The sequence below is a fragment of the Tetrao urogallus genome (genome assembly GCF_951394365.1).
Source record: "Tetrao urogallus genome assembly, chromosome: 3".
NCBI lineage: Eukaryota > Metazoa > Chordata > Aves > Galliformes > Phasianidae > Tetrao > Tetrao urogallus.
Window position 1 is genome coordinate 60,001,071 of NC_136815.1, and position 27,636 is coordinate 60,028,706.

A 27,636-nucleotide genomic window follows, 5' to 3' on the forward strand; every position below is an offset into this window, starting at 1 on the left:
AGCATGATACTGCAGGCTCCCTGGTTCAGAAGAGTGCCAGAAACAAGGCTACTGAAATTTAGTCAGGTGAGAGGAAAGGGAAGACACGCTGGAACTGAACAATCTTGAGGCTATCACCAGTTGCTCTGACAGATTTTCTGAAGAAGCTTCTTTCAAGCTGGAAATCCAGGCAATTAATTGTCCTCGCTTACTTAACCATCCATACGTAGGTGGCTGCTCATTTTTCCTGAGTAAGGAGGATGGAACCTGATGATCCTTGAAGTCCTTTGCAACCCAAGCCATTTTATGATTCTACAACGAGGGAAATTGGCTAAGATATGTTTAAGGAATAGAGAGGTTTGCTGGGTTTCTTTTGAACAGAAAGAAGATTAAAGGAGTTGTGCAAGATATCTACCATTCTATACTGACTTCTTAAACAACCTGCATTTTTTCAAACATAAGTCATGCTACAGCCATTTCAAAAGGCACTATGAAATCAACCATCTCCTCTCTTTATAGGGTTTCCCTTAGGGAGATTTCTGTTTCAAAACAATAGCTATCTTAAGTTATAGCTTCCACATCCAAGATTGTATTTTTTTAGGTTGAAATTTATCAGGCAAGTATTGTCAACAAATATTAAAGTCCATTACATTTACTGAAGCCCATCAATTTCCATTTTTGTTATATTCCTTAGATGCTTTTTTTTTTTTTTTTTGATGATTAGTATTTTGATCAGTTTGTGTTCAACAAGAAAACACGAGCAATGGACCATAAAGACTACTGAAGTAAAAATGCAGTGTTAAGAAAGATGCACTTTCTTGTAAAGTTCCTTGATAAAGTCTGATTTAAATGGAATAAAAGAAACTGACTACATTTATTAAATTGCTGCCAAAAACAAAATTCCAAAGCATCTGAATTCTCAGTAGCTACAGCTCTGAATTTCTCTAAGAAAATAACTGTAGGTTGCTAGGCAGTGCCCATTAAATTCTGCTTCCCTCATTAGAAAGGTTTAAAATTTCTTGTCTTCCCATTACAAGAACTAGATATGTTTTAACCACCCAATTCTTCAAAAGACTTATTTATTTATTTTAAAGGAAAACATATTTCAACTTCTATATAAAATGAAGAGCTATAAAATAAAGCAAATAATTCAACAGAGACACCACATTTGATCATTATATGTTAAATAAATGACTCTGGGGAAGTTTCTCCCCTGAAACCATTTCCACCTCCTGTAACATAGAAGCACATCAGATTTTATTTATATTTTGCCTGCTCATGTGCATGCAAATATGATTCTTTACTAGGTCTGGCAACTCTCATCATAAGAGAAGCTTTTCTTTTTTCCTATTACACGAAGAGAACGTGTAAAAAAAAAGAGAAGGTGACATTGGTTTTAGTTTCACTTTCATCTTGATGCACGCAGGCTATAAACATTTTTTCTTTGCTTAACAGGAATGAATGCTTGCATTAGGAAAGCTACAATAGCCGTACAGCTGTCCCTGTCCCTGCCAGGCTCTGGACAAGTGACCCAATTGCTGGGTCAAAAAACGCTAAATAGGAAAAGCAAGTTGGCAGTCAAGAAATTAGTTTCCTGTATGAACTGCAGTCTCCATGGTGGTGTTTTAGGACTCGCTGGGAGGAAAAAAGGAAAAGAAGATGCTACTCTCTAAGCAAAGATAAGGGGACACAACCTGTTCCTAAAGCCACCCAGGCTACACATGCTGCAGGAGAAATTGCCACATCAGGACAGGAAGAAACAGTGCAGAAAGGTTAGAGAAGAACCCAGAAAATCAGAGATATAGCAGCCAGGACTAACAGACAAGGAAATTTCAAGGAGAAGAGAAGAATTAGCAGTAAGTAATTTTGCCTTTTTGAATATGTGTATTTTTCCCTCTTGCTGAAATGGTGAGATAAAGGATAGGCTGTACATGTATCAAACAGCAGTCCCCAGAAGCAAACTTACAATGCATGCCAACAGCAGAAAAACACTGCAACCAGCTCGATGTACAGGCGACAGAAGATGAGAGGGCATTGCTTTGCATCCCTTGAGAAGGTGACTTTCAATGCCCATTATGACCATGAAGTGAAATTTTATCTAGCCAAATGGCATTAAGCAATCCCAAATCAAGGCACATTGACTCAATTCTGCATTCAGCACGCAGCCTCAATCTCTCTTAGTCATAATGTTTTCAGCCAAAGCTTTGTCCTCCTTGCACCTCTCAAAGCCACAGTGAATTTCTTCAGTTTAGAATAAACAAATAGGAGGCAAAGGAGGCTTGAGAACGTCGTCTCAAGCTGTGACTGTGTTTTCAGAGACAAGAAAAATGAATTAATTTACAGTGGGCTTCAGTATTCCTGACCCCAATTTTTATGTCTGGCAGATTCAGAAACCACAGAGATGAGAATTAGCACTGATTTATCCCTCTTGACCTTCTTCAGAAATGTGGGCAGCAGGAAGAACACACTATAATGCTTTCCTAGTGCTCTGCTCCCTTCCACAAAATGCCTCACTGCAGGAGGCACAAACACAGAGGCAAAGCACATTGTCTGCAGTTTTGCTCCAAATGCCCAGATCCTTTTGGCAATCCGCACTGGTGAAATGAGTGTGCCCAGACACATTCATTGGCCTGTGGAGCAGCTGCTAATGCTCAGTCCATCCTGCTGCACTGTTTGTCTCCCAGAAGAGAGCTGCTCAGTCACCTGTAGTCTGCAGGGAGCTGGACCAGCCCAAGAGAAGAAAGTCCTTCTCTAAGTTGAACAGACAAACCCATTGCTCACTCATGCTCTTGCATCACAGAGGGTCTATTAAGAGGGTCATCTTCCACACTTTTCTTTTTCCATGCAGGCTTTCCAGTCCCGAATGCCACAAGCCATCTCAGAGACAAAAAACACTACTCCTAACTCCTGTGAGCCAATGGCAACCTGACTAGTGTGACTGAGGGATTACCCCCAAAGAAAATAAGTCTCTGCATGTTTGGACTTTAGTGTCAGAAAAACTAGCCTCCATATAAGAAAGGAGGCAAGGAGGGCTTCAGATCGTTGATCCTAGATGAGAATTCTCTCTCCAGAAAAAAACTGGGTCACTTCTGAATCAGTGCTTATTATCCTCCCAGGTCCTTTTCTTCTCTTTTTCTTTAGCTCTCTTTAGTTGTATTTCTGCACTACAGGCCACAGGAGACAGACACAGTGGCCACAAAGACTGCACACCTCTTCTGTTAACAGGTAAAAGTCTAAAGCAAGGCAGTCTCCTGATGAGAAGGCAGTCCTTTCTCATGAGAAGGTTCTGTACTATTTATTCCTGAAAGCTACTCTTAGCAACAAAAACAAGCAAACAAACAAAGCAACACAAAACCACCAATCCTTGCCCTCCACAATCTGGAAACAGACGAAAATGCAAATATGACCATAAAATACATATACCTAGTGGAAAAAAAAACAAAACAAAACAAAACAAAAAGTCCACAAAAAAAAACTAACACAACAACAAAAAGGGAAAGCATGGATAGTAAGTTATGAGCTCCCCACAAGTCAAAAATGGCTCTGTGGGATACCTTCTAAACCACTACTGGATTGCTTCAGCAAGCTGAGTTGAACTATGTGCTCAGTGGGAATCAGCAATAGTGCATGTAACAGCAGACATGAGGAGAGCACGATCACTTTACTCATCTGTCTTCATTGTCCCATATCTTATTTTCCTTCGCTGCAAATCCTTTCTATTCTAGCACAGCAATCTATCTGCTTCTTGCCTGATTCTAGGTCCATTCTCTGGTGCGGTACCATTCTACAGTTCCTGGAGATTTCCTCGTTGTCTTTTATAACCTTTATCTGAACTTTTCCTGGTGTGAAACAGAATTACGCCTTACAGAAGCAGAGGCTTGCTCACCCTGTCCCACTGATAACTTCCACCAGTTGCCAGCTGTTCACTCTACCAGCTGCTACAGTGAACTCCAGCACCACATGTAGGAACTACTAATGCGTCTTTCCAACTATCTGCTTTAAGCCACAGAACATAAACTTCATACTCTCATGTCACACCACTGCTTACATTTTACGCTGACGTTCCAAATAAATAAATACTTTAAAAAGATGTCTTTTGAAATGGTTATTCTGAAGGAAAATATAGCTATAATGAAATGTGAGAACGATGAAAAAAGATTAATGTAAATGCACACTGAAAGATTCTCTTCTTCACATTTGCTAATGTCACAGCCATCTCTCTGAATAAAAAGGACAGGATGAAACAAATAAGAAACTTGTTTTTACTTTCATGAAAAAAAAGTCACTTACCCTAAATGAAAACTCAAGGTTTTCTCCACCCCAGACTTCCATTCCTGTGTCATATGAGCCAAGATAATCAAAATACTTCTTACTCACAGAAAACAATCCGCCTGCCATGGTGGGAGACCTGTAAAAGAGAATAATAACTCTAAATTTAGTTAAAAGAAAAGGAATTTTAAAAACAACAAAATGAGCTAGAAATACATTTTCACTGTCTATTTTCTCAGACTTCAGGATACAGAGTAAGAGGCAGCTACTGATCAACTAAATATTCTACTGTGAGGCCATTTGAATTTAATGTTCTGCTAAAAAAAAAGTATCAGAAATGAGTTTCAAAATATATTAAAATAAAAATATCAGTGAAATATGAGAAGACAAACATTATTCAAGGATAGATTTTTGCAACTGTAATGTCTTTGAGACTGGTGTTAAATGACTTACCTGTTACTTTAGATTACAGAACATATGTTTTTTGCGGTAGAATTATTTTAGTGAGTTCTGAAATTCTAAGTGCAGTATATTTGTAAATTTTACTTAAGTTGAAAGTAAACACAAACCTGTGCTTTAGTAATTAATAACAATATTCCTGATTCCATTAATAACAAGTGGAAAAACTCAGAAATTAGCTCATCAAAATTAAGTAAATGTAGCCTCAGAGAGATTTTTTCCTTCAAAGATGACCTGCTCATCCGTATTTTTTTTAATTGCTTACTACCTTTGACAAAAACAAAACAAAAACAAAACAAAAAACAACAACAACAACAACAACAACAAAAAAAAAAAAAAAAGGAGTCCAAATTGGAACCATTCTGGCAGGGCAATGCTTAAAGGGCACAAGACACAGATCAACAGCACATTTAAGGGATGTACTTTCCGTAGAGTGGTGCATGCATCTGTACAGAAAAATTGAATTTGTTTAATATTGCTCCTAATTGTTTACAGCCTCAGAAAATGACCCTCTTTAAAGTGCCAACCTCATTATGCTGGTTGGAACTTAATTCACCTGACACTTTATGAATTTTACTAAATTGCAATTGATATAAGAATTAAAAAATGCTAGGTCTGCCATCACTTATCCTTAACATGTCAAAACTAATTTTACCAGCCATCTTTTTGACGCAACACAGTCCTATACTGTCATACGTTGTTTCAAAGAATGGAAAGAGATGAGGTGAGACAGAGAAGAGAAAGAGACTCCATAAGCTGTCAGGCTCTTCTGCCTCACCCCTCCTCTAGTCTTTCCAGTCAATGATACCACTCTCCAAGCACTGCTGCTTTCTCCAGATAACTGTGCCACTCAGCTCAGTGACTGATCCACCTTGAAGCTTTATCATCATTTTCCCCTTGGCATTCCAAAGACAATTCCTTCTTGCTGGGAAGAAAAACACTGTATTTAAGCTAGAGGCTTTTACTTGAAAGTTTTTTTTGAATATGTGTATTCATCTATGCTTAAAGGGTCTGATTTACTGTCGCACTTTTCCCATTTAAAAAAATCCTGTTTTCTCACAGTTGAGGATAAATTCATTATTATTAGTGAAGCACTGGGTATTATTATCATAAGTGGCCTAGAAAAGACTGGGAAAAAAATCAATCATTCTATATCTGTTGTAGGCTGTAAGATGACAATTTTTAAACAAAGGCAAGGACGTGATGTTAAAAATGCTGAAGAGGTGCTTCATTTCTCACAGTGCACTGCTGAAATACAACAACCTCCCTGTCAGACCTTCAGCTATCGGGATTTTGTCTACAGTAAATACCCATTTTCTAGAAGCACTCTTTGAACTTTCCTTAGCTAACCTAAAATTCAATACAGAGTGATGAATAACACCTATGGATTTCAACTCTTGCAAACAGAATTAAAACCCACCATAGGAAGACACTATCTCCTGCAAGTTAGTCCCTCAGAAATTATGGTGGGCAAAGCTAAACCATTTCAACCCAAATGAGGAATCTGAAAACTGGTTCACCTTGGAAAACAAAGCAAGAAGCCACCCCTATTGCTACAGCAGAGAGAAAGTCTTCAGAATGACTTCTGCCCTCTTGTTGGTTGACGATTTTTTTCTTCTTTTCATTGCTGACCAAGACATGTTTTTTCACAACGTAGATCTCTTTGTTTTGCATACAGGATATCCTCCAGTACTAATTAAGAACATACAACCTTTCCTTGTGTTGCTAAATGTCTGTTGGGAGTGAATCTACAGGAGTAAGTGACTACTTGTGCAATAAGGATTTCACACAACAGATTACAAGAATTTCAGCTTCTAGAACAGTATTTTTCCTGGACAGAAGCTACTCCAAAAAAAGGGAACCATACAAAATGTGTAATTTCAAACTAAGTGGTAAGCACTCACAATATGTTTTTTCAGGTTCTGACATTTCCAACTGAAGTGAAAAGTAGTCACAACATTCACAGTTTAAGAAAAGGATGCAGAAAAATTAACCTGATCACATCAATCTTGGACTTTCTTCGTTTCTGTTCTCTCTCAGGGGTAGTGTGCCATGTGAAGACCAATCTCCAGTCAAATCCACCAATCTGTGGCTCACCAGCATTTCCCAAGTATTCAAACGTATTCCAGTCAATAACATCAATAACAGGGCATACAACAGCTGATTCTTCTTCTGCGATCCTAATGTTTTTAAAAGAAGAAATAAACACATTAGGAGAGAACATAGTACTGAGAGAAGCTTCTAATAATTCCTTTTACCACAAGACTCTCAAAAACTAGAGTAGTCAAGAAAAGAAAACAATGGTTTTCTCAACCAAGATTTCTCAACTCATGCTGCAATATAAGGAAAAAATGACTTCAAGAATAATCTTTTTGTTGTTGTTGCTGTTGAGGATGCATTAGGATGGACTCAGGCATCTGGCAAGGACCATACTTCCTGGAGAGTGGAAGTGTGATATGCCAGATGGTTTGTGATTACATATTCAGCACCTGGCTCAGCTGCCATATTCAACATCACAATCACAACAAAAATGTCTGCTTTTTATATGTAGCTGCTTCTGAGGTACTTATAGAGAGAAGAAGAATGAAGTAAGATTCCTGGATCATATCAAGAGCGAAACTGTGTAATCTTTTGTCATGACCATTATCATCCTCCGGGGACAAATAAGATAGACTGATTTTGAGGGCCACAGAGCTTTCTGTGATATGAATATAGAGGAAAATTTCTATGATAATCTGCAAAAAGTTACACCTGTGATATGAATATAGAGGAAAATTTCTATGATAATCTGCAAAAAGTTACACTAAACACTAGCACAGTAATTTAAAAGATGCCATGAATTCAAAACAAAAAAACAACCCATCATATGATATTAGATCCCTAATAGTGAAAATATCACGAAGATGGCCTCAAAAAACCCTAACACTACAAGACAGTTAAAAGGACGAAAAAGATAGTTCTGCAGAATGACATCACTATCAGCAAGTCTGATCTAAAGATAGTTAAGATCTCTATCACTACTAGGAACACATCAGAGTGAGGACATTCCTTGCAAGCAGGCTTTGGCAACAAGATAAACTTCCTCCCATTTCTCAATATCATTCAGGGTTTTCTGAATTCCTTTCCAAAAGTACTTGCCCTTAAAAAATGTAAGGAGATTCTTTGCTTTTGTCTCAAATTCTGGAAAGGACTCTTTTAGTACTACAATAGATCACTACAAGCATGCACACTCAAGCAAAGGCTTTTCTCTTAAATCACTCTTTAGTAGTCTTCTCTGCGCTACTCTTAAAAATCTCTGGTTAGTTCAATCAGGAAGTGGCTTGTTTGACTTTTGAGTCTTGTTTTAGCCCTGCATCTTCTGATTTACGTATTCCACATAAGATGAAAGAATGAACATGTTAGATGGTCAGACAAGACCTGATATATCCATCATTCAAGGGCAGTTCATTTCTCGTGGGAATATGAAGCTTAAAATCTGCAGGCTGAAGAAGGGGATCTGACTCTGTTACGCTCAGCTCTCTGAAATTAGAGCAGCTTGTGATGGTTAAATACTGCAGAGGACAAAAGTGGCTCCAGAGGAGTATTGTCTGAGCTGAAAAAGACTGCCTTAATCATGAAATGGTCCCTTCTTGTTGCCACCGGGGAAATACAACACAGCCATTTTCTTCTTTAAAATCCCCCACTGAAGTGCTACTTGGCAGACAGCACAAAAGGACTTAACAATATATGTATATCTCCACTTTCACTTGCATAAATGTTATGCACAAAGCAATGAGAAGGATATAAATACAGAGAAAAAAACTCCCATTCAAAAGTAAAAGAGCTTAGTTGGTCTTTGAGAGGAGTGAAAAAATATGTATTTGGCACATGATTGCAGTTATGAAAGGAATCAGATAAGTGAAAAGCCATCATTTTTTTCTGTAAAGTAAGATTTAACTAGATGGTACAATGTAGAAACAAATAGAGAGATGGTTGCACTGCAAAATTCTAACACGGACGTATTGCTTCCATACATTTGAGCCAGTGCCATGTAAACAACTGCTCAGAGATGGACATCTGCAGCTAGAGCAAAAAGGGCACAGGTTCCAAGACACATCGAGAACTAACTTTTTACGGGAGGCAATGTATTACACTCACAATTACCTAAACTGCTTCTCAAGACTACCATCTAGTGGTTCACAAAAAGAATGTGAAGACATTACAGAAATGACTCCACTGCTATATGCTGTTTTTTAAGAGGGCAGTCATTAAAATCATACTTATTCTTTGATTTTTATACTTGTGTCTTTCTTCACATTATCTGTACTGTACAGTTAACCGAAATTTATCTGGAACGTACCTGTTGTGAAATTTAGACAAAACCAAGAATAAATATGACAATTTCAAGAAGAAAATAGCTATTCCAGATATAATCTCAAATGCAAAATGGGATGTTCCTCTTGACAATCTCACCCCACTTTTGGGTAGTGATAGATTTTCTAGCCTTTCTCTGAGGTCTACGATATCTGAGAAGGCACCTTTACAGAATGCAAATCATGCCACTCACCTTGAGCAAATGATTTTTTATTTGTTCATTTTAAAATGTTTTTGAGAGAGTTCATTTCCTTTACGCTGTATCTAAGCGATCTGATTGAGGTACTGAAACTGTTCAATTGTGATGGGGCAGTGGGGTGCTCCATTGGCTGGATATACAATAGGAAAAGTGTTCTTCAAGGAGTTATTTGGCTACTGACTATGTATGGGTAAGGTATAACGTAAATACTTTTACCATAGAACCAGTATTCTGTGTTCTTGGTTTTGTGGTGTCTGGTTTCTTTTTTGCCATTTTTTCCCCAAACATATTTATTATTAATGGAAGTTTTCTAAACTATGCAGATTTGCAATATAGATGAAAAACAACAGAAGTTCAAATTACAGTATCTCAGCACAGATGGTGTGCTGACATAACATTAATTCCTCTCTACTCTACCTACCCCTCTGATGCTTTGTATCACAACCAGATTGAAAAGATGGCCTAGTTCATCTTCAGACAAGGAAGATGGAGTTTACTGACTTCTCCTCCAATCTGCTTCTGTGCACCTTGTCCTGAAAAAAAAAAAGATGACTCAGATCATCTTTTGAGATGATCTTTTTATCCACCACTCAAGCTGATATCCCCGTTTCTCAAGGCAGTTTCACAGCTAGAGGTGGACTCTCCTCCTTGAAAACAAAGTTTTCACTCCTCTGAAGAAAAAAAAAAAGCAGCCTGGTCCACACAGAAAACAAACAAACTCTTCATGCTCCAGACTTCTATTTTCTAGCTCTCTTTCAAGAGAAAAATTGCCAGAAGGACCAGGCTATGATAACCTCTGACAAAAGTCTGTGAAGAGTGATTTTTCCCCTGCGGAGCACAGAAACATGCTAAAATGACTCTTTTCCTTCTGCCACAGCACAAAGTCTGGATAGAGTGTAACTATACCTTTCCAGAAGTGGTTCCAGCCAGCCCTCATGGCATTCACAGTGGCAATCCAGGAAGGTCAGAATGTCCCCTTTGGCTACAGAAGCCCCCAGCAGTCGAGCTCGAACCAGTCCTTCCCTCTTGTTCGCACGGATAAGACGCACCTTGCGTAAGCCAGCCACATAGTTTTCCAAAGGCTCCTTTAAATGGTCTATAGTGACGACATAAAAACATATATACAGCATTGTCAGCAATGCAACAATACAGTTCTGCAGTGACTGGTTTATAGCATGTTAAAGAACGCTCTTTTTTGAGCATTATATTACATGGTTGGTGCTTTTCTATCTACACAAAGAAAGGATAAGAATGGACAAAAATTGGTTCCTTTTAAGAAACTGAATGCTTCATAGTTGCTCTGTTTCTCACTTCTAAGTTGTTAATTTTGTCTCAAATGTGAAGGTTTTACCTTAACACAAGGTTTTATTATTATGGTTTTATTCTTAACACAATGCACTTGTGATAGATAATGATAGCATTGTTATATGTTCCATAATTCACATAGAAACAGACAACTCAGATGCTCCTTATTATAACTGACACCAGCACAATCTTGGAGCAATTGAAACGTGCTCAAATGAGCACAGGTGGAATGCCTCCAACAAGTCTGTAGTTATACACATATGGAAGCATTCACATTACAACAAAGCAAACACACCCCATTCAAAACTAAATGTGGTACAGAACTTGAAATTTTCATTGGCTTCCAAAAGACAAAACATTTTTCAGCTAGATACCTCTGCTGCAGAGTGTCATGGTGCTTTACCAGAAGAGCAGATCTTTTTCGCCCATGCACTAGGTGACAAAGAAAATAGAAGGACAAAACAAAAATCAGCATTATTTAAAATTATTCTTTGTACCTTTGTCACTGTAATCATCCACAAGGATAACTTCTTCTAGAAGTATATCTGGAGATGTCTCAAGAACGCTATGAACAGTTCGCAGAAGTGTTGACCAAGCCTCATTATAGAAAGCTATCACAACTGAAGTTTTGGGCAGGCTATAGTAGTCATACTTCTTCTCTTTGCACCTGTAAGCAAGGGGACAACGTTTAGTACAAGTGCAAAAACACTTGTCAGTTTTTAGAAAACTGTTATCAAATGAATAGTTCGTACCTTTAAAAAAAAGAACCTACAGGAACTTAACAAAACTGTGAGTACAAGGAGTAGTCATGCAAATATCTGTAGAATTCTGCAACTCCCAAAATTATCTAAATAGAAAAATAATAGGAGGCATTCTGGGTTGGTGTATGCAGTAGCTGTCTGTGCATAAAATTATTCCAAGTTCAGGAGCAAGCAGTGGGTAAAATATGCCTTGCAGACTACAGAAAGAAAAAAATAAGGAAACAAAAAAAAAAAAAAAAAAAGGAAAAATAAAAACATGAAGTACGGTAAAAACAGCATAAATTATTGAGAACCTGTGTTTTGGAAAATAAAATAAGTGCCAGACAGTAAAAATGTAACTGTGAAGAAACAGAAACATATTAAAAAAAAACAAAAAAACAAAAAAAACACCAGTCATGTAACTATGAAATATGTACACTAAAGCATAACTTGGGAAGACCACAGAACTGCCAAGATATAATAGTGAAATCACAAAAACACAGTCATAAAAATGCACGGTTTTGGCTCTGTGGAGAGCCAGCACATTTGCAAACCTTTGGATTAAGTTCCAGAATGGATTTCCTATATATATATATATATGTATATGTATGTATGTATGTGTATATATATGTATATATATATATATTCATTTCTCTAAATGAACATAAGGATGCCAAGAGAATTTTGGATGAGCCAAGAGTATAAGGATTCCCCTAGTCTGAAGTAATTTTAAAATAATGACTGTTTTTAGCATGGTTGTTTCCCTTTCCCTCAAGTGCCGTATAAAGTTTTACTACCCTGCAACAGAAGCAGTTTAGAGACCTGAGAGGCTTCCTATGCCTTCAGCTTACTGCCTGGAAGATGAGAGGGGCAGAAAGACATATTTCTGTACATTACTGTGTACCAACAGGTACAACAACATGTAGGGTATCCCTCCAATCAAGACAGGTGATCAGTAAGTTATCCAAAGCACAATGAAGGGAGAAAATAGAACTGACCAGGAGCAAAAGTGGCAGCAAAATCCATGAGTCCCATTTACAAGAGGCAAAATTCCTCAAAACACACAGATAGTGATATGAAAACTGCTTACCTTGAGCACAGTAAGACTACATTTACTGACTGCAATGCTGTTGTGGTTGCAATAAAAAGAGAATTCTTATAGATTTATTTAAAGATTAGGTAGTATTTTTTAGTATCTGGGGTGTTTTAAGAGAAAATGTCTGTATCTGGGTAAATAAATCTAAAATCACAATTCTCAAGAGAAAAGAAAAAAAAAAAAAGATGTAGAATACTTTTGTAATAAATACCTGAAAATGAGGAAGCAAATAGGAGAAATGATAATTGGGTGGAGGAGGAACACAGACGTGTGCTTCTCAAACATGACAAGAATGCTATGTAACAGCATTCATTTTATATGAGATATCCATGCATACACAAACACACACATACTTACACAATGAAGAAGAGCACTCATCCCTTGAGACCGCACCAGTGCTAAGACACGCTGCACACAGAGAGCTGCCTCACACTCATGGCTGGTGACAGAAGTCGTTTATTTTGCCAGATGTTCGTGGAGTAACATATATATTTTTTTTTTCTTCTAAGACCAACGCAGAAAAACCAACCACACGAATCCAATTTTCGAAATACGTATTTTCTTTAGCCTACTGTAAAGCAATTATGCCCATTACTGCCAGAAAAAAAAAATGCCGTTATATATCACAATCACTTGCGCTAGGTAATTTCAGTTCATTTCTTGATGGAAACAGGATCATTACCTACCCATTTTAGAAAAATTAAGGAAAGAAGAAATAAATAGGAGAAAACCTCCAGGGGAGTTTTCTCCAGAAAATGTATCAAAAAGATTCATGGAATATTAAAGTTGCATTCCCTTATGCGAAAAGAGAAAAGAAATCCAAAAGGTCTAAAGAAGCTTACAAGCCTAATTATAGATTGAAGACTTCAATGAATTTGCCTGAAAATCACATGCTGGAGTGATTTGGCAGAGAACAAAGCAGTCCCCAGACTGCTCCTGATTCATCATGCATTGCTGCCTCCTCCATCAAGTGTTACTGAGGCTGTGGAAAAAAGTCAGCCTCTTATGGAGCAGACCAGAGCCCATATTTCTCAAGAAAGAGGCTAAAGTCAAGAAAGTGGCTAAGAGGAAAAGAGTTTTGTAAAGAAGAGTGACCTATTATCAGCACGGCAAGGAGGAGAGCTGACTGCTCAGGCTGCGTCTGCCTTCTCTCCATCCCCCTAACAGGAATGCCTCCATCACCTGTTGGCATATTCCAACATGCAGAGCAGTACAAAGTTCAGCTTCTTAGCGCATTACGTTCATTTGTGGGGAAAAAATAATCACCACATATGCAGTAAGTAACATTTTGCAACTTCAAAAAAATTAGAAAAAATCATCATCATTCAGCTACTGTGCAAAATCACACGTTCACCTTGTAAGTTATTTCCGAGACACATAGCCATTACTAGCTTACTACTAAACCGCTACTAGTCTCAAACACCGTTGCTAAAATGAAGTGCTCTTTTCCTTATCTTTCTGTATTGAAGGAAATTTCAGAGAGTTTTGCTCAGACTTAGAAAATAATGCCATTGTGAAGATCATAAACCTAAAGCATTTAAATCCTGGAAATACACCGAGGTAAGGAAATCATTGTAATTCTCGGAAATAAAAACACTTACAGGTGTCACTGCAGAATAATTAAACAGGAGATGTATCTACAGTAAACACTGACACCTAAAAAGAAAAAGAAGCTTAAAAAAGAAAAGACTAAGGATAGGAAACTCAATATCAAAACCGGTCATCTTCTCCCTTTTCCAGCACCTACTTACAGCAGAACCATCTTCACAGTGCATCTTCTGTATTCATCCTTGCAAGCTTCCAGATGTATTTTTATTCCCCATGTGTCACCCAAGTATCCAAGCATCTATTTTCTACGTGAATCATTTCACTCCTACTTTGGGTTATTGAGAAAAACAAACCCAAGTCAGTTACAATATGTCATTAAAATGACAGGGAAGATATAAGCTGGTGACAGTAGCCCAAAAATATGTTTTTGCAGCTAGAGAACGTATATTTATACTATCTATACTGCAAGCTGCTTTCAGTTCCTGACTAAGGCCTGCGTTAGTGCTACCCCCAAATGCCCAGCACTGACTAGGCCCAGGACAGGTGCCATGATAGCAGCAGATTAACCGTGCTTCATGGCAGCCAACTGAAGGCCTTCTACTGTCCTTCAGCCAGCTCTGTGCGTCCACAAAGACAATCCCTTTCACCCTTCTTAGGCTATTTATCCAGGATAGACTAACAGGTCTTTGTAGGCCCACACCTCTTCTCTGTCAATAGAGATTTAACTGTAGGGCAGATGCTTCACTTTCCACGGCTAAAGATAAGTGAGAGGAAACTACCCACAGTTCCTACTGTTGGCTGATACACCACCCAGAACATTGCTATCACAACTACCAAACAGTTCATAGAAACACCTTGTAGGCATAAAGAAATGAGCTGCTTGTAAATTTGACATTTCTAAGCATGAAAAATAAACAAAATAGGTCTGTCATGAAAACAATACACATCCAATACGTTATACAACTACTCTCTCATTACCTTATTCAACTACAGGGATTTTACTTTGTTTATACTTACAGAGATAAGCACTGCATATATGTATATATTTAAAAACATAATAAAATTTTAAAAGTGTGTATCTGAGAGGGTATTGCTTCAGGAAAGCAGATGTCTCTTATTCAGGGTGATTTTGAAAAAAAAATTACAACACCTGGATCAGTCACTGAGAAAAAAAAAAGTAAAATCTAAATGGTATTCATTCATGAATTTTTATATTCCTAGATGAGATGAGAGAGAGGATAATGCTGGTACACATCTTTCTTTCAGCAAGCACAAACTTAGAACAACATTCACTGTCTTCCATCTCTCCTGGATCTTTCCCTACTGCACCTACTCAAACATATAATTTCCCCAAATGAAACCTAAAACAATGCAAGTAAAGATGCATCACCATAAATCAAACGTCTTTTGAGGTTTGGGCTTTCTCCTTCTGCATTTGCAATTTACAGTCTGAGACTGTGAGGCTGGTGAGTTTAATAATTTAACCTTGGCATCTACTACGCTACAAAATTTTCTGTTAGTAAGCATTGCAATAGGTTATTTATTAGAAACTAAAGAGACATCAGGCAGGAAATGCCTAAACAAAATTCAATGGGCTATTCTGGAGAACATTTATGTCAATTAACGTAATTACTCAATTTATTTCAGTGTAAGGAGCTGTTCTCAGAGATGTGTATCTCTAAGCAAGGAGAGAGAGTGTGGACGTGTGTACAGCAGGCACGCTGCCATGACTTAAGTAGGGTTGCTGACACGCTTCAGTGCAAGACATTTCCAAATTTTATATTCTATATGCCCAGCTACTCATATTTTAAGGAGAAAAAAAAAGTAAGTGAAAGTTTTCATAAATTTGTTAGGAATACAGTCTGCTCACAAGCTATTTAAGATTTTGTAAATATATACTTCTCTTTTAGAATTGACAGACTTGAACATTTTTTAACGGAAAAAAAGGTTGTTCGGTGAAAATCAAGATGTTGCAATTATTCTCAGCTCTCTGCATCAATACAATTCTTCTAGACTGCTGACATTTATTTTTTTTTTTTTTTTTTTAATATGAATGCCCACAACCATAGGGAAGCTCAAGATTCTTCTTCTCTCAAGAATTTCCTAATTTGGACGTGGTTGAGGTGTGGAATTAAAGGGTGCCCATTTAGTGAGCAGTATGCTCAAAAGCAGCACTTTGTTGGCTCTGAGAAAATACAGCTGATCCACACCTATGGCAACAGCTGCAGGCATCCAAATCCCCTTTCATCTTCTTTACTTCCACTCCATAAACTGCAGAAGTACTGTTGTGAGAACCTGCCAAAACAAAATGCCTCCCAGAGGCAGAGCACTAAGCCCTGCTGGGGTCCTGCTCTCCATCTCTCTCCCCTCCAACCATGAGCACTTCAAGCTCCTCAGTGCAACACAGAGTGCAGCCCTGCTTTCTGAGCCAACCTGAACTGCTACTGAGGCTATGACCTCCTCCAGGATGAATCTGTGCTTGAGTGGCCCCTCCATGGCCTTCCTTAGGTGAGTGCAACCTATGGATAAAATCTATAAGCCAAAAGCCACAAAGCTCTATTAAATCAAAATCCTAGATGCGTAAGTGCAATGTTTTCAATGCAATTAAAGGATATAAATCAGGTTACTCTTATCTCCTTCAAACATCACTCAATTTTTCAGCCCAATATATTTTCTCAGATGAAAGCACCTTGGAGGAAGTGTCAGTTCTGCTTAAAAATTAAGAAGCCTCAAGGCCTCATCCTGGCAAAGAATGCAAAGACTGCACTTGCTTCTGCACACCTCCACACACCTTATGGAAGGTGTGCCTTGCCCTGCTTAGCAAAGCAGAGAGCTGCAAGCTGCTGCTGATAACTGCCAGGACAGCCAAATTAACAGGGCAAGGCTGAAATGAGTCAACAGGACAAACCAGGGATAGAGATCAGACCACTCATCACCTGCTCCCGTCTGGAACAAACTATGATGCAAAGACCCCCTTTCCCCCCCAAGATCACAACACAGTCTATGAGTCTGTAATGCAATCAGGTCCTAAAATCTACAGATTCAAAAACATCCATAGGCTCACCTGTACAGCTTACATTCTCTACAGTCCTAAGAAACCTGTAGAAGTTCTGGCTCAGATTCTGGATGTAGGTAAGAAGGCATTGCCACATGTATATATGAGGAAAAAAATGTGTTTGTTTGTTGTTGTTAAGTATTTTTATTTTGCTGATTTGAAACTATGTTACTCTTTGTTCAAATGGCTACCCATGCTTGCAATCTTCTTCCAAATCTGTGAGACACACTGAACATTTGTACCAAACTGTACAATTCCACACACTTATATTCAAAAATTTACTTTTAGGTGAAAACTGTGATTTCATACACCTACATTGAAAAAAAAAAAAAACTTTTAGGTGTGTAATTTGATTCAAGACAAGAAAAGCATTTTGCAAGACAATACATTAGCTGAAAATTACTGTAACCATCACAAGCAGCAGGGCGTAGATGCACCTGGACTTCTGAGACACAGTGTGTAGTGAAATCACAGTTTGAAAAAAAATAGAGAAGAAAAAATCATCACTTGTGCTTAACTGCCACTGGTCTGGAATCTGCATCACATTAAAACAAAACCAACTCAAAGCAAGCAGTCTTCTAGAGGTCAGAGGAAGATGAAGAACTCTGTAAGAAGTTGCAAAGGAGAACAGTCAAGAGATAATACTGTGATTTCTACTGGAAAATGTGGGAGGACAACTATTAAATAAAAGCAAAATGATAAAGGGTCCTTTCCAACCCAAACCATTCTATGATTCTATAAAGAAAATTTGCACATTTTTAGGAAAATAGGAAACAATATCTCAAAACCGGTAAAATATACAAAAATACCAAAGCACGTGCATGCTAAAGTACCGAATGCATGGAAGCATCCCTGTGTTCTATATTGCTACAAAACACAAGCCTGCTGATTTAAAACAAACAAACAAAACAGTAATGCTGCAGATGTATTACTCCTCCACATAACCGCAGGAGGAAGGAATGAGTAATCCCAGTCACACACAGCTGTGTGGGTCCAAACCTATTTACAAATGTGAAGAATCCTGCAAACTAATGATAAAGTAATAACTAGAAGGCATTATGACCAATGTAGTTAAATGGCATTATAATTTATGTAGTTACTTGTTACCCCTTCCAGAAAAAAAAAGCTCGGGGAAAAAAAACAAACAACCACCAAAATAATGACCATAGCATTATGAAGATAGTAAAAGCATATAAAGCTGCAAGTGTTTTATGCAAAACATTTGCCTGTATGTAGAAGTATTACCTGTTCGGACTCTGCTGAGCTGTAAAGCAAGAACACATCTACAGCAAATGAAGCCTGCATGCAAATACTGCATTCACAAGGAAGGAGCATGCCTGCAAGCTCAAGCTTCTACAGATAAATATGCCATGGAGTCCACTTTCAGTGCTGTATTTGTCATCTAAAGATACTGGAAAACATGGGAAGCTTGTGAGAAGCTTTCCTCTCCAGTGTGGTGGAGAGGAAAGCCCAGGCTGCTACTGCATCAGGCGAGTGAGGCTCCTGGAAATAGCAGCTTGCCCACTGCACTCAGATGCTAAGGTTGGAAAAGACCTCCAGGATCACCTAGCCCAATCATCAACTCACCACCACAATGCCCACTAATCCATGTCCCTCGGTGCCACATCTACCCAGAGCAGAAGAGGGAGAAAAGCCAGCCTCAAAGATTGTTCTGGGAATTTGCTAGCAAGATGGGCAGGCAAAGGAATTGGATATTTACAGCACAGTAAACAAAACAAAGCACAGTACCAAAACAGATTGTGTGAGACTCACATTCGAATTCAAGAATAGGCAGAAAAAGCAGTTTTCAAAGTTGGAAAAATCTTAGCACAACACTGTTGCCCTAAACTCAGGGATAGCATAGAATCATGAAATCATAGAATGGTTTGGGTTGGAAGGGACCTTTAAGATCACCTAGTTCCAACAGCCATGCTATAGGCAGGGACACCTCCCTCTAGACCAGGTTGCTCAAAGCCCCATCCAGCCTGGCCTTCGATATATTCAACCTCTCTGGGCAACCTGTCCCAGTGTCTCACAACCCGTACAGTAAAGAATTTCTTCCTAATATCTTGTCTAAATCTACCCTCTTCCAGTTTAAAGCCATTTCCCCTTGTTCTATCGCTACCTGCCCTCATCAAAAGTCCCTCCCCTGCTTTCCTGTAGGCCCTTCAGGCACTGGAAGATCCCCTCGGAGCTTTCTCCTCTCCAGGCTGAAGAGCCCCAGATCCTTCAGCCTGTCCTTATAGGGGAGGTACTCCAGCCCTCTGATCATCTCCCTGGCCCTCCTCTGGACCTGCTTCAACAGTTCCATGTCCAACAGACATAAAGAGTGATGGTGATAGAGGAAGCTATCTGTGTATTTAAACACACACACACACATATATATACACATACTTAAAACAAGCCTTCTTTCCAAAACACAGAATCTCGAAATAAAAACTCTATTTTTAAATTTTTTTTTTAATAGCTGACAATTATTATGCAGATCATTTCCAATGTCTGGGGGGCGGAGGGGGGGAGGTTGTTTAGTGATTCAAAATCATTTGCCAGGTAAGGGGAGATGGAAAAGACAACTCCCTCAGCTTGTGAAGACAGGGCTTATTCAGGCTTCCACCATGAATGACAGCATGAAGTGCCAAATATGTGAAAAATACTGAGTCAGCACAAAAGTCCCTCTCCGTGCCTTTCTCCTTTTGTAACTACAATCAGACAAAATAAGGCTGGTGTGATTTCAGGGAAACCATCTCTGAAATGAATGTGCAAAGCATCCCATCACGAGAAATACAGCCTTCCTCCTCCAAAAAATGTAGAGTGTCTAAAATCATGAACAATCCTTATGAACAGTTCTGAATTTGAAAGAACCCCAGCAGACAAACTGGAAATGCATTTTTCATTCATCATGTGAAGCTGACCAAGAGACCCCATGGCTGCTTACACAGTCCATTCCACAGACCCTCAGCCCAGCTTCCAGGAGAAGCCCTGAAGGACCAGATACAGCCTGTGGGGAGGCTGAGTGGCCGCAGGCAAAACACACTATCCTAAGCCCATTGTGCTGCATGCACAGGGGCTCTCAAAGAGTCAGTAGCTTACAGGATGCTTGCTTATCATTTTTTCATTTTTCACAAGAACAAAAATGCAAGAAGTGAAGGATAGGTGTTTGGAAGAAAATCTGTCTCACCTAGATAATATGATGATTGGAAAAAATATTTACTGTGGCCCTAAAGAAGTGCCCAGTGAGGCTACTGACTACTCAGCCTTGGAGACCATCCAAATTGGACCCAACAAAGACGACTTGCAGGAACACAAGATGACACTGAACATGAAGAACCACTGAAGACTTGAATCTAATCTGTTACTCCGTAGTCCTATGACATATTTTGCTCCTAGCCTTTTACAAATTGCATCACCACTTCATAATTTCCTGGCAAATTGTACATCCTTATTCACAATACTTTAACCAAAATAGTACTTTTTCATAGGTTGATTTTATGTATACACATGCAAATACGTACATGCATATACTTCTAGCTGTCAACAGAACTAAAAAGTTTCTTCATGGTGAAACACGGTATTATCAGATACTGATAATAAGCCAAGACAGTTAAAGGAAGCAGTAACTGTCTGAAGGAAATAAAGGAATGACGGAAGCTGTCACGTTTTCCTGGTCTGTAATTCAAGAGAAAAAGAATCAGTTCTCAGAATAATGTATTACGGCAGTCTGCAAGAACAAGAAATAAAGATACGAACATTTATATTGGCAAGGATATAGTCGTATGAGAAACATCTCATGCTGAAGAAACTTTATTATAAAGTACATGCCATCTGATGGAATTCATAATCAAATATGACATTATTTTGAGGGCTAAACTCAGGCCACATTCCTCTTCCTGCTCATGACTGCTGGACAACAGTGAATGCCTCTACAGCTCCCTTCCATCTTTTATAAGTAACTATTGCCAGATACTTTTGGTCTGACAGCAAGACCAAGGCATTCAACATACAGCTTGGAAAAATTTGTGCAATCTGTTTCTGATAAAGCAACACCTTGTATCCATAATGTTGCAGAACAGGTTAAAAACTTACTAGTTTAGATATTCTCAGTCTTACAAGTCAAAATTCTGTGTGGCAACACCTTCAAAATTGGTCACTGATGAATGTGGAAGGACATTAATGTTAAGACGAGCAGAGGAGCATCCAAGGGTTGTTACCTATCTTTACTCCCATTTCTTTCCATCCCCCCATTTTCCTTGGGTCTAAATTTCAAGACTTGCCTCACACACACAAAAATGTGCTGGAACAGACCAAAAAGGCCACAGTACTGTTAATATCTGATGAATGCTTGATTTGAACTTTACAGCAGATGGACTTCCTTATACTTCACAGCAAGAGGATTCGTGGAGCAAGGTGGTGGCTCAAGGTGCTTCATCCTCCTCATGCATCAAGCTAGTAGTGCCATGGCTCAGCAGTAGGCACCCTTCAGCAGCTTGTCTGTCTTTCAGGCCAAAGAGCCTGGAAAATGACATCAGTCGTTTCATTACAGAAATCATGCTATAAGCTGATTTGGTCCAACAGCATTGGGTCCAACAAGGTCTCTGTGAAACTTGACCAACAACCCTTCTTCACTACAAAAAAAAAAAAAAAAAAAAAAAAAATTGTTTTCCTTCTTTATCCAATTATCTATAAATGCAAGGAATTTTCACCTTACTCCCCAGGTGTTTAAGGAACTCATCACAAGAAGACAACGGGATATTCTATTTTTTTTTTTTTTTTTTTTTTTTTTTCCAATGAACTCCAATAGGTTTGAGACATGCCATGCTTGGTAAAAGCCAGGTTGAGTCTTTCTCAATAGATCACACCTACCTATTACTAGTTCTATTCCTTATCAGTTTCTAAATAACAAGCTTAGAAGAGACCCAAGCTTTATTAGCGCACTCAGTTCTCTGCCTCTCCTCTGAAATTCCACTTAAAAACAAAAAAAAAAAAAAAAAAAAAAAAAAAAAAAAAGCTTGCATATTTGTCACTTTCTGGACCTTAGGTACCCAAACAGTTTCATTGATCACATCTAGAAATATAGTCTTCACACCACTTTGGGAAAGCTGAAGCATTACTACACATTTCCTACCATCATAGCCTCTCCCATCACCCCAGTGTTCATAAAGATCATTAAATGCTTATCTGGTTGGTCAGCATTACCAAAATAAAATAAAGTAAACCAGATATTTCTTAGACTTGACATTTCAATCCATACAGCCTCTAACGAAATGCAAAGAACTTTCTGGTGGACAGGCTTGTGGATACCTTTTTTTAATATTTTGGGGATGTTTTTTGGATTTGGATCTCTTTAACGTTCTTCCCTCTTAAGGGAAGTAGTAATAACTTTATTGCAAAATTGTCTTTGGGGAAATTTTTTTTTACATTTGCTGTGGAAGTTGGATAGATGTTCTGTGATACTTCTGCCAAATTTAGATTTAACTGTGTGGAAATACATGAACAACTTCAGTGTACCACTAGGTAGATACTATAACAGTACAACACAGCCCTATCTTCAGAAAACAATAATCTCCAAGATTATGTCATTAACACTTTGCAATCCTTTGGCTTAGATACTTCATCATTTCAACATCCAAGTACTAAAGTCAAAAACAACACATCACCACAGCAAGATCCAAATGCCTTCTTATATTATTTCAATAATCTGCCCCCTCTATCTATCTCAACAACTCAACAATCTCTATCTATCTCAACAGCTCAACAACTGCAATCTTCCACTTCCTCCAGCAGAAGGTCTGGAAGAAATTGCAGTGATTTTTTGAAACAACTTAAACTCTTCCTGTACAAACACAACTTAAGCCTCTGTAGATGCTATAGTCCCATCTATAGACTGCTTCAGAAGGGGCAGTATGAGCAAGGTATGAGCTAGCTAAGGTAAACAAGCCTGCTGTCAGGCTTACAGTTACAGTAAAGAGGCCTTGCATTCACTCTGCAATTTTTTGTTACTGTAAGATATGTGTTTTAGATTAGGGTGTGTTTTAGATTACAAGAACACTTGTAAGTAGAATTGAGTGAGCAGCTGTTCAAGACACAAACAAGAAAGAAATTTATGGTAGAGACAGGGCCCTGTCTTCTCCTCAGTTTCCTGTGACCACGAGCCCACTGCAAAGAAACCAACTGGCTGAGGCTGAGGTGGAAGGGACTTGAGTTTGCTGAAGGCACATACTCTTGGTCCCCTTTTGGTTGATCCCCTTTTCTCTTGTTTAAGGCTATTCTTCTCAGCAGCTGTCTGCTTGCTTACAGGATAAGCCACATTGAGCTGAACCTCTGAATCAAACAAAGCATTTGCATAGGCCAGAAGCAACCATACAGTCAAACTTTCAGCACCACCATCACGACTGCACCAAACTGTGGTTTGCCAACTCAAACCATCTAAGGTATCTAATCCTTATATTAAAGTTGCTGGTGCCATCATCTCTGGTAAGTTGTCCCAACAACAAATTATCCAGGAACAAAGAAAGTGTGAAGTTATACAAACTTTCAGCATCTAAGTGGGCACTTAGATATCATGAAACAGCTGCACAATCCCAGTAAACATATACCTGAACTTTCTTTGTGACAGTACAGCTCAATTCACATTGTGTGGCGTGAGACACTTAAGTGCAGTGTGAAGCTGAATTCTGGGAAGTACAATATTTGTAGAGCTGGGAGTGGCTGGAAAAGTACACTGCATGCAGTGACCTAACCGAGGGACAACCGGGATCTGCGCGGTGCCACGAGAAAAGGCTGACACCACCCTGCAGAGAAGATCGGCCCCTCCTGGGCTGCGCCATGGCCAGCGCCGTGCCCTCGTCTACCTTACGGAAGAGAGCAGTGGCACAAGCGCTGACAACTTCCAGTCTGTGAGATACGCGGTGCTTTTAAAGCGGTCCGCAGAAAAAAAACGATACTACGATACTGTACCAACAGCTCTCGAGTTTTCGAGGGGAGCTGAGAGCTGCGCCTTGCTGATCGCCGTCACCGGGCACCTGCTGGCCCGCAGCAGCCGTCGCACGGAGCCGTGCCGTGCAGGACAGGCTGGGCTCGGCTCCTCGCCCCGCCCCGCAGCCACCTCTCGACTCCCGGCGGTACTCACAGCGGGTTCCAGCGCTCGGGCAGGCGGCGGTGCAGCGAGATGCGGTCGCTCAGGTAGATGTTGATCTGGTGCCGTCGGATGCTCTCCTCCTGGCGGCGCTTCTCCGCTGGGCTCAGCTCCAGCCGTACGGCCCGGCCCAGCTCGCCCAGCGCCCCCGGCTCCGCATCGGGCTTCGCGTATACCGGCTTCCGCAGCTGCTCGGCGTCGGCGGGCGGCGGAGGTGGCGACGGGGCCCCGCGGGCGGCGCGGCGGGGCGACGGGCCGTGCCGCCAGGCGAGGAAGCCGAGGGCGGCCAGCAGCCCCAGAGCCAGCAGCGCGCTCCCGCCGCGGGAGCCCCGTCCCCGCTTGCCCCGGCACATCCCGCGGCCGACGAGGCCGGCCATACCGAGCGGGTTGCGGGGCTACGGGCAGGGCCGCGGGGCACTCTGCCGGACGCGGGCGCAGGCACGCCTTCGCTTCGGGCGAACTCGGCCAAGTTTTCGCGAACCTGCACAAGCCACGCAACTCAGCCAGCGCCAATTCCCCGCCTCGCCAGGAAACCCGCCCGGCTCCGCCGCCCGCGGCTCCTCCCTCCTCTCCTCCCCGCCCGGCCGCCCCGCGGGGTAGGGAAACGTGGCGGCCAGGGGCTGCTGGGGCGGGCGGAGCGGCTCCCGGAGCGAGGCCTCGCCTAGGGCTGCGTTTGGTGGGGCAAGTGAAATCCAAATGTATTATCCCCATAACGGGCAGTACGTTTCGTGACTTGACACAAGTCCTGCACGGAGGAAAAGGATCTGGAGGTGTTAGCTGACAGCTGACGGGAGTCAGCAGCGTGCCCAGATACCACCAGGAAGGCCGGTGGTATCCTGGGTTGTGTCAGGAGCAGTGCAGCCAGCAGAAGCAGGGAGGTGATCGTCCCTCTGTACTCGGCTCTAGTGAGGCTGCGCCTCAGTTTACTGTGCTCAGTTTTAGGTCCTTCACTGCAGCGAAGACACTGAGATCCTGGAGCATGTCCAAAGGAGGGCAGCAAAGCAGTGAGGGGCCTGGAGCACAGGTTGTATGGGGAACAGCTGAAAACTGGGATTGTTAAGTCTTGAGAAGAACAAGTAGTGATGAGGCACTGACACAGGCTGTCCAAGGAGGTGGTGGAGTCACTGTCCCTGAAGAGTTCATGGAACATGTGGATGTGGCACTGAGGAATGTGGTCAGTGGGCATGGTGGGGATGGGTGAATGGTTAGACTAGATGATCTTAGAGATCTGACCTTAATGGTTCTGATTCTAAAGAAGCAACTATAGCATTTAGTCTCAACTTTGCTGTGTATTTTATACTTAACAACGTCTGTGCCCATTTCACCCCTTAACGGCATTCAGCCCTCCTTCTCTAAGCTTAGGATCCTGGGGACATGAGGTTATATAAGAACGTGTGGTTTTGCTGTTGAAAAAACACAAAAGCATAACATAAGTGATGAATTTCCTCTCTCAAGAGTAGCAGGAAGCTGAAATGGAGGTTTTGTAGTACCACAAAGAGTGGCTATCCTCAGCTTATGGCGCCCTATGAAGATCAGCCGTGCCAGGACTGGTCATACCCAGGGGAACTGGATCTAGCTAGCCTTGTGAGGTGTGATCAACAGAAGTGCAGATTTCTGTGTGGTGCTAAGGGAGGGGAAAACCTGGCTGCCACTAGGCAGGGTGACAGCATGCCATTATGAGCTGTTCTGAATTTTAGGAGCTAATAAATATTACATGTGGCAACAAACATTAAGTTTGTCAAGTACTGTTGGAGGTCTTGCTCTGGGCAGGAGGATGCTGAATAACAGTGAGTCATCCTGATGCTGGCAAACTACCAGTAACCAAGGAGTTTAGGTGGATTTGCAGGTGAATGTGTGTGTGTATAGGTATAATTTAATTTTTTCTTATTTAGCAATACAGTTAATCTAGTCAGATATACACAAAATCTTGTTTCAAAACATATGTACGTGTTGGAATAACTTAAGGGTAGTGGTGTATATGTATGTAAAAATGCTTTCCATCCAACTATTAAATACCAACATGCTGGACATCAAAACATATGTTGTTTAAACAGGAAGACATATCTAGCAAGACAGTTGGGTAGCACCTGTGACAGCATGCCCAGCAATTGTGCTTTCTTGTTGCCTGCCAGACTTTCTTAGCAAAGGCAGCCTTGGTATTGGGGTTACAGCAGAGATTCCCTAGTTTCTAGGTGGTGGAGGTGTAAACCCCAAAAGTGCAGCCCACATTTGTAAATTGGGAAGATACGGATTTGAAAGGTAGACTAGTGGATAAGGAATTAGTTGGATGTTCACAACCAGAGGGCTGTTGTCAATGGCTCTATGTTCAGGTAGAAGCCAATGACAAGTGGTGTCCCACAGGGATCAATTTTGGGATCAATGTTCTTCAACATCTTTACCAATGACATAAACAGTAGGATCAATTTTCCCCCAGCCAGTTTGCTGATGACAGTAAGCTGGGTGGTACAGCTGATACAATAGAAGGAAGAGATGCCATCCAAGGGGACCTAGGGAAGCTTGAAAAGTGGACCAACATGAATCTAATGAGTTTCAATAAGGCCAAGTGCAAGGTGTTGCACTTGGATAATGGCGATCTCACATATGTGTGGGAGAAGAACTTGAGAGCAGCCCTGTAGAAAAGGACTTGATGAGGGTGCTGGTGAGTAAGAAGCTTGACATGAGCCAACAGTGTGCTTTGCTGTACAAAAGGCCAACTGTATCCTGGGTAGCATCAAGAGGGGCAGCCAACGCAGCAAGGAACGTGCTTTCACAGAGGTAGGAAAGGTTATAATAGGTAACACACCAGGTCAGCTCTCCATAGTAATAATTCAATTAGGCACATAGCTGACTTTCTGTGGTTATTGTTGCTATGAGGAATGAATATAAGGCTAGTACGGTAGTTTCCCAGGAGGTATTGTCTAAGTACATAAATCTGAGGAAATTCAGAAAGAGAATGTATAGTAATGGTGTTAGTGCAAAAATAACTGAAGATGAATCATTTGCATTCACAAAAAAGTTTGGACAAGATGTAAAATATGTGTAGTCGAGGACACTTGTTTCAAGCCTTTGTTAGAGTTTGTACAGTTTAATCAGGATGGGAAGACTGAAATTTCTGAGCTGAAATACCTAAGGAATAAAGACACGGGGAAAACTTCTGCTCTAAGTGTGAAAAAAAAGCCCCAGAAAAAAAAAATAGAGCATTCATAAGGTAATTGACTGTTCTACTATCCATAAAGCTTGCATCAACATTTTAACAGAAAAATTACTTTTCAGAAACTCTGAGAAGTATTTTCCAGGTTTAATAATGAAATTTAAAAAAAAAAAAAAAAGATTTTGAGATTTTGTTTCAGATTAGTAAGAATATTTATTGAGTTACAAATTGCTTTGAGAGTTTTAGTTAGACAGAAGTAGTGCAACCATATAAGTAATATGAAGTCTATAATTACTTTCCTAGGAAGATCTAACATGCCCTCTGTTATCAAAATTAAAGCAGAAGATCGA

The 27,636-nt window shown here is 40.2% G+C and overlaps 1 protein-coding gene across 1 annotated transcript in view; it reads right to left on the minus strand.

The window, feature by feature from the left end:
- The window catches only part of GALNT12 (polypeptide N-acetylgalactosaminyltransferase 12), a gene marked incomplete at both ends in the record, with an annotated part of 43,724 nt that extends 19,212 nt beyond the window's left edge, over nucleotides 1-24,512 (minus strand). Inside the window, 5 exons of the mRNA XM_079533254.1 lie at nucleotides 4,270-4,387; nucleotides 6,702-6,887; nucleotides 10,166-10,355; nucleotides 11,062-11,231; nucleotides 24,130-24,512. Coding sequence (XP_079389380.1) covers nucleotides 4,270-4,387; nucleotides 6,702-6,887; nucleotides 10,166-10,355; nucleotides 11,062-11,231; nucleotides 24,130-24,512 — 1,047 coding nt within the window. The remainder of the gene's footprint in view (nucleotides 1-4,269; nucleotides 4,388-6,701; nucleotides 6,888-10,165; nucleotides 10,356-11,061; nucleotides 11,232-24,129) is intronic.
- Nucleotides 24,513-27,636: the final 3,124 nt, after the last annotated feature.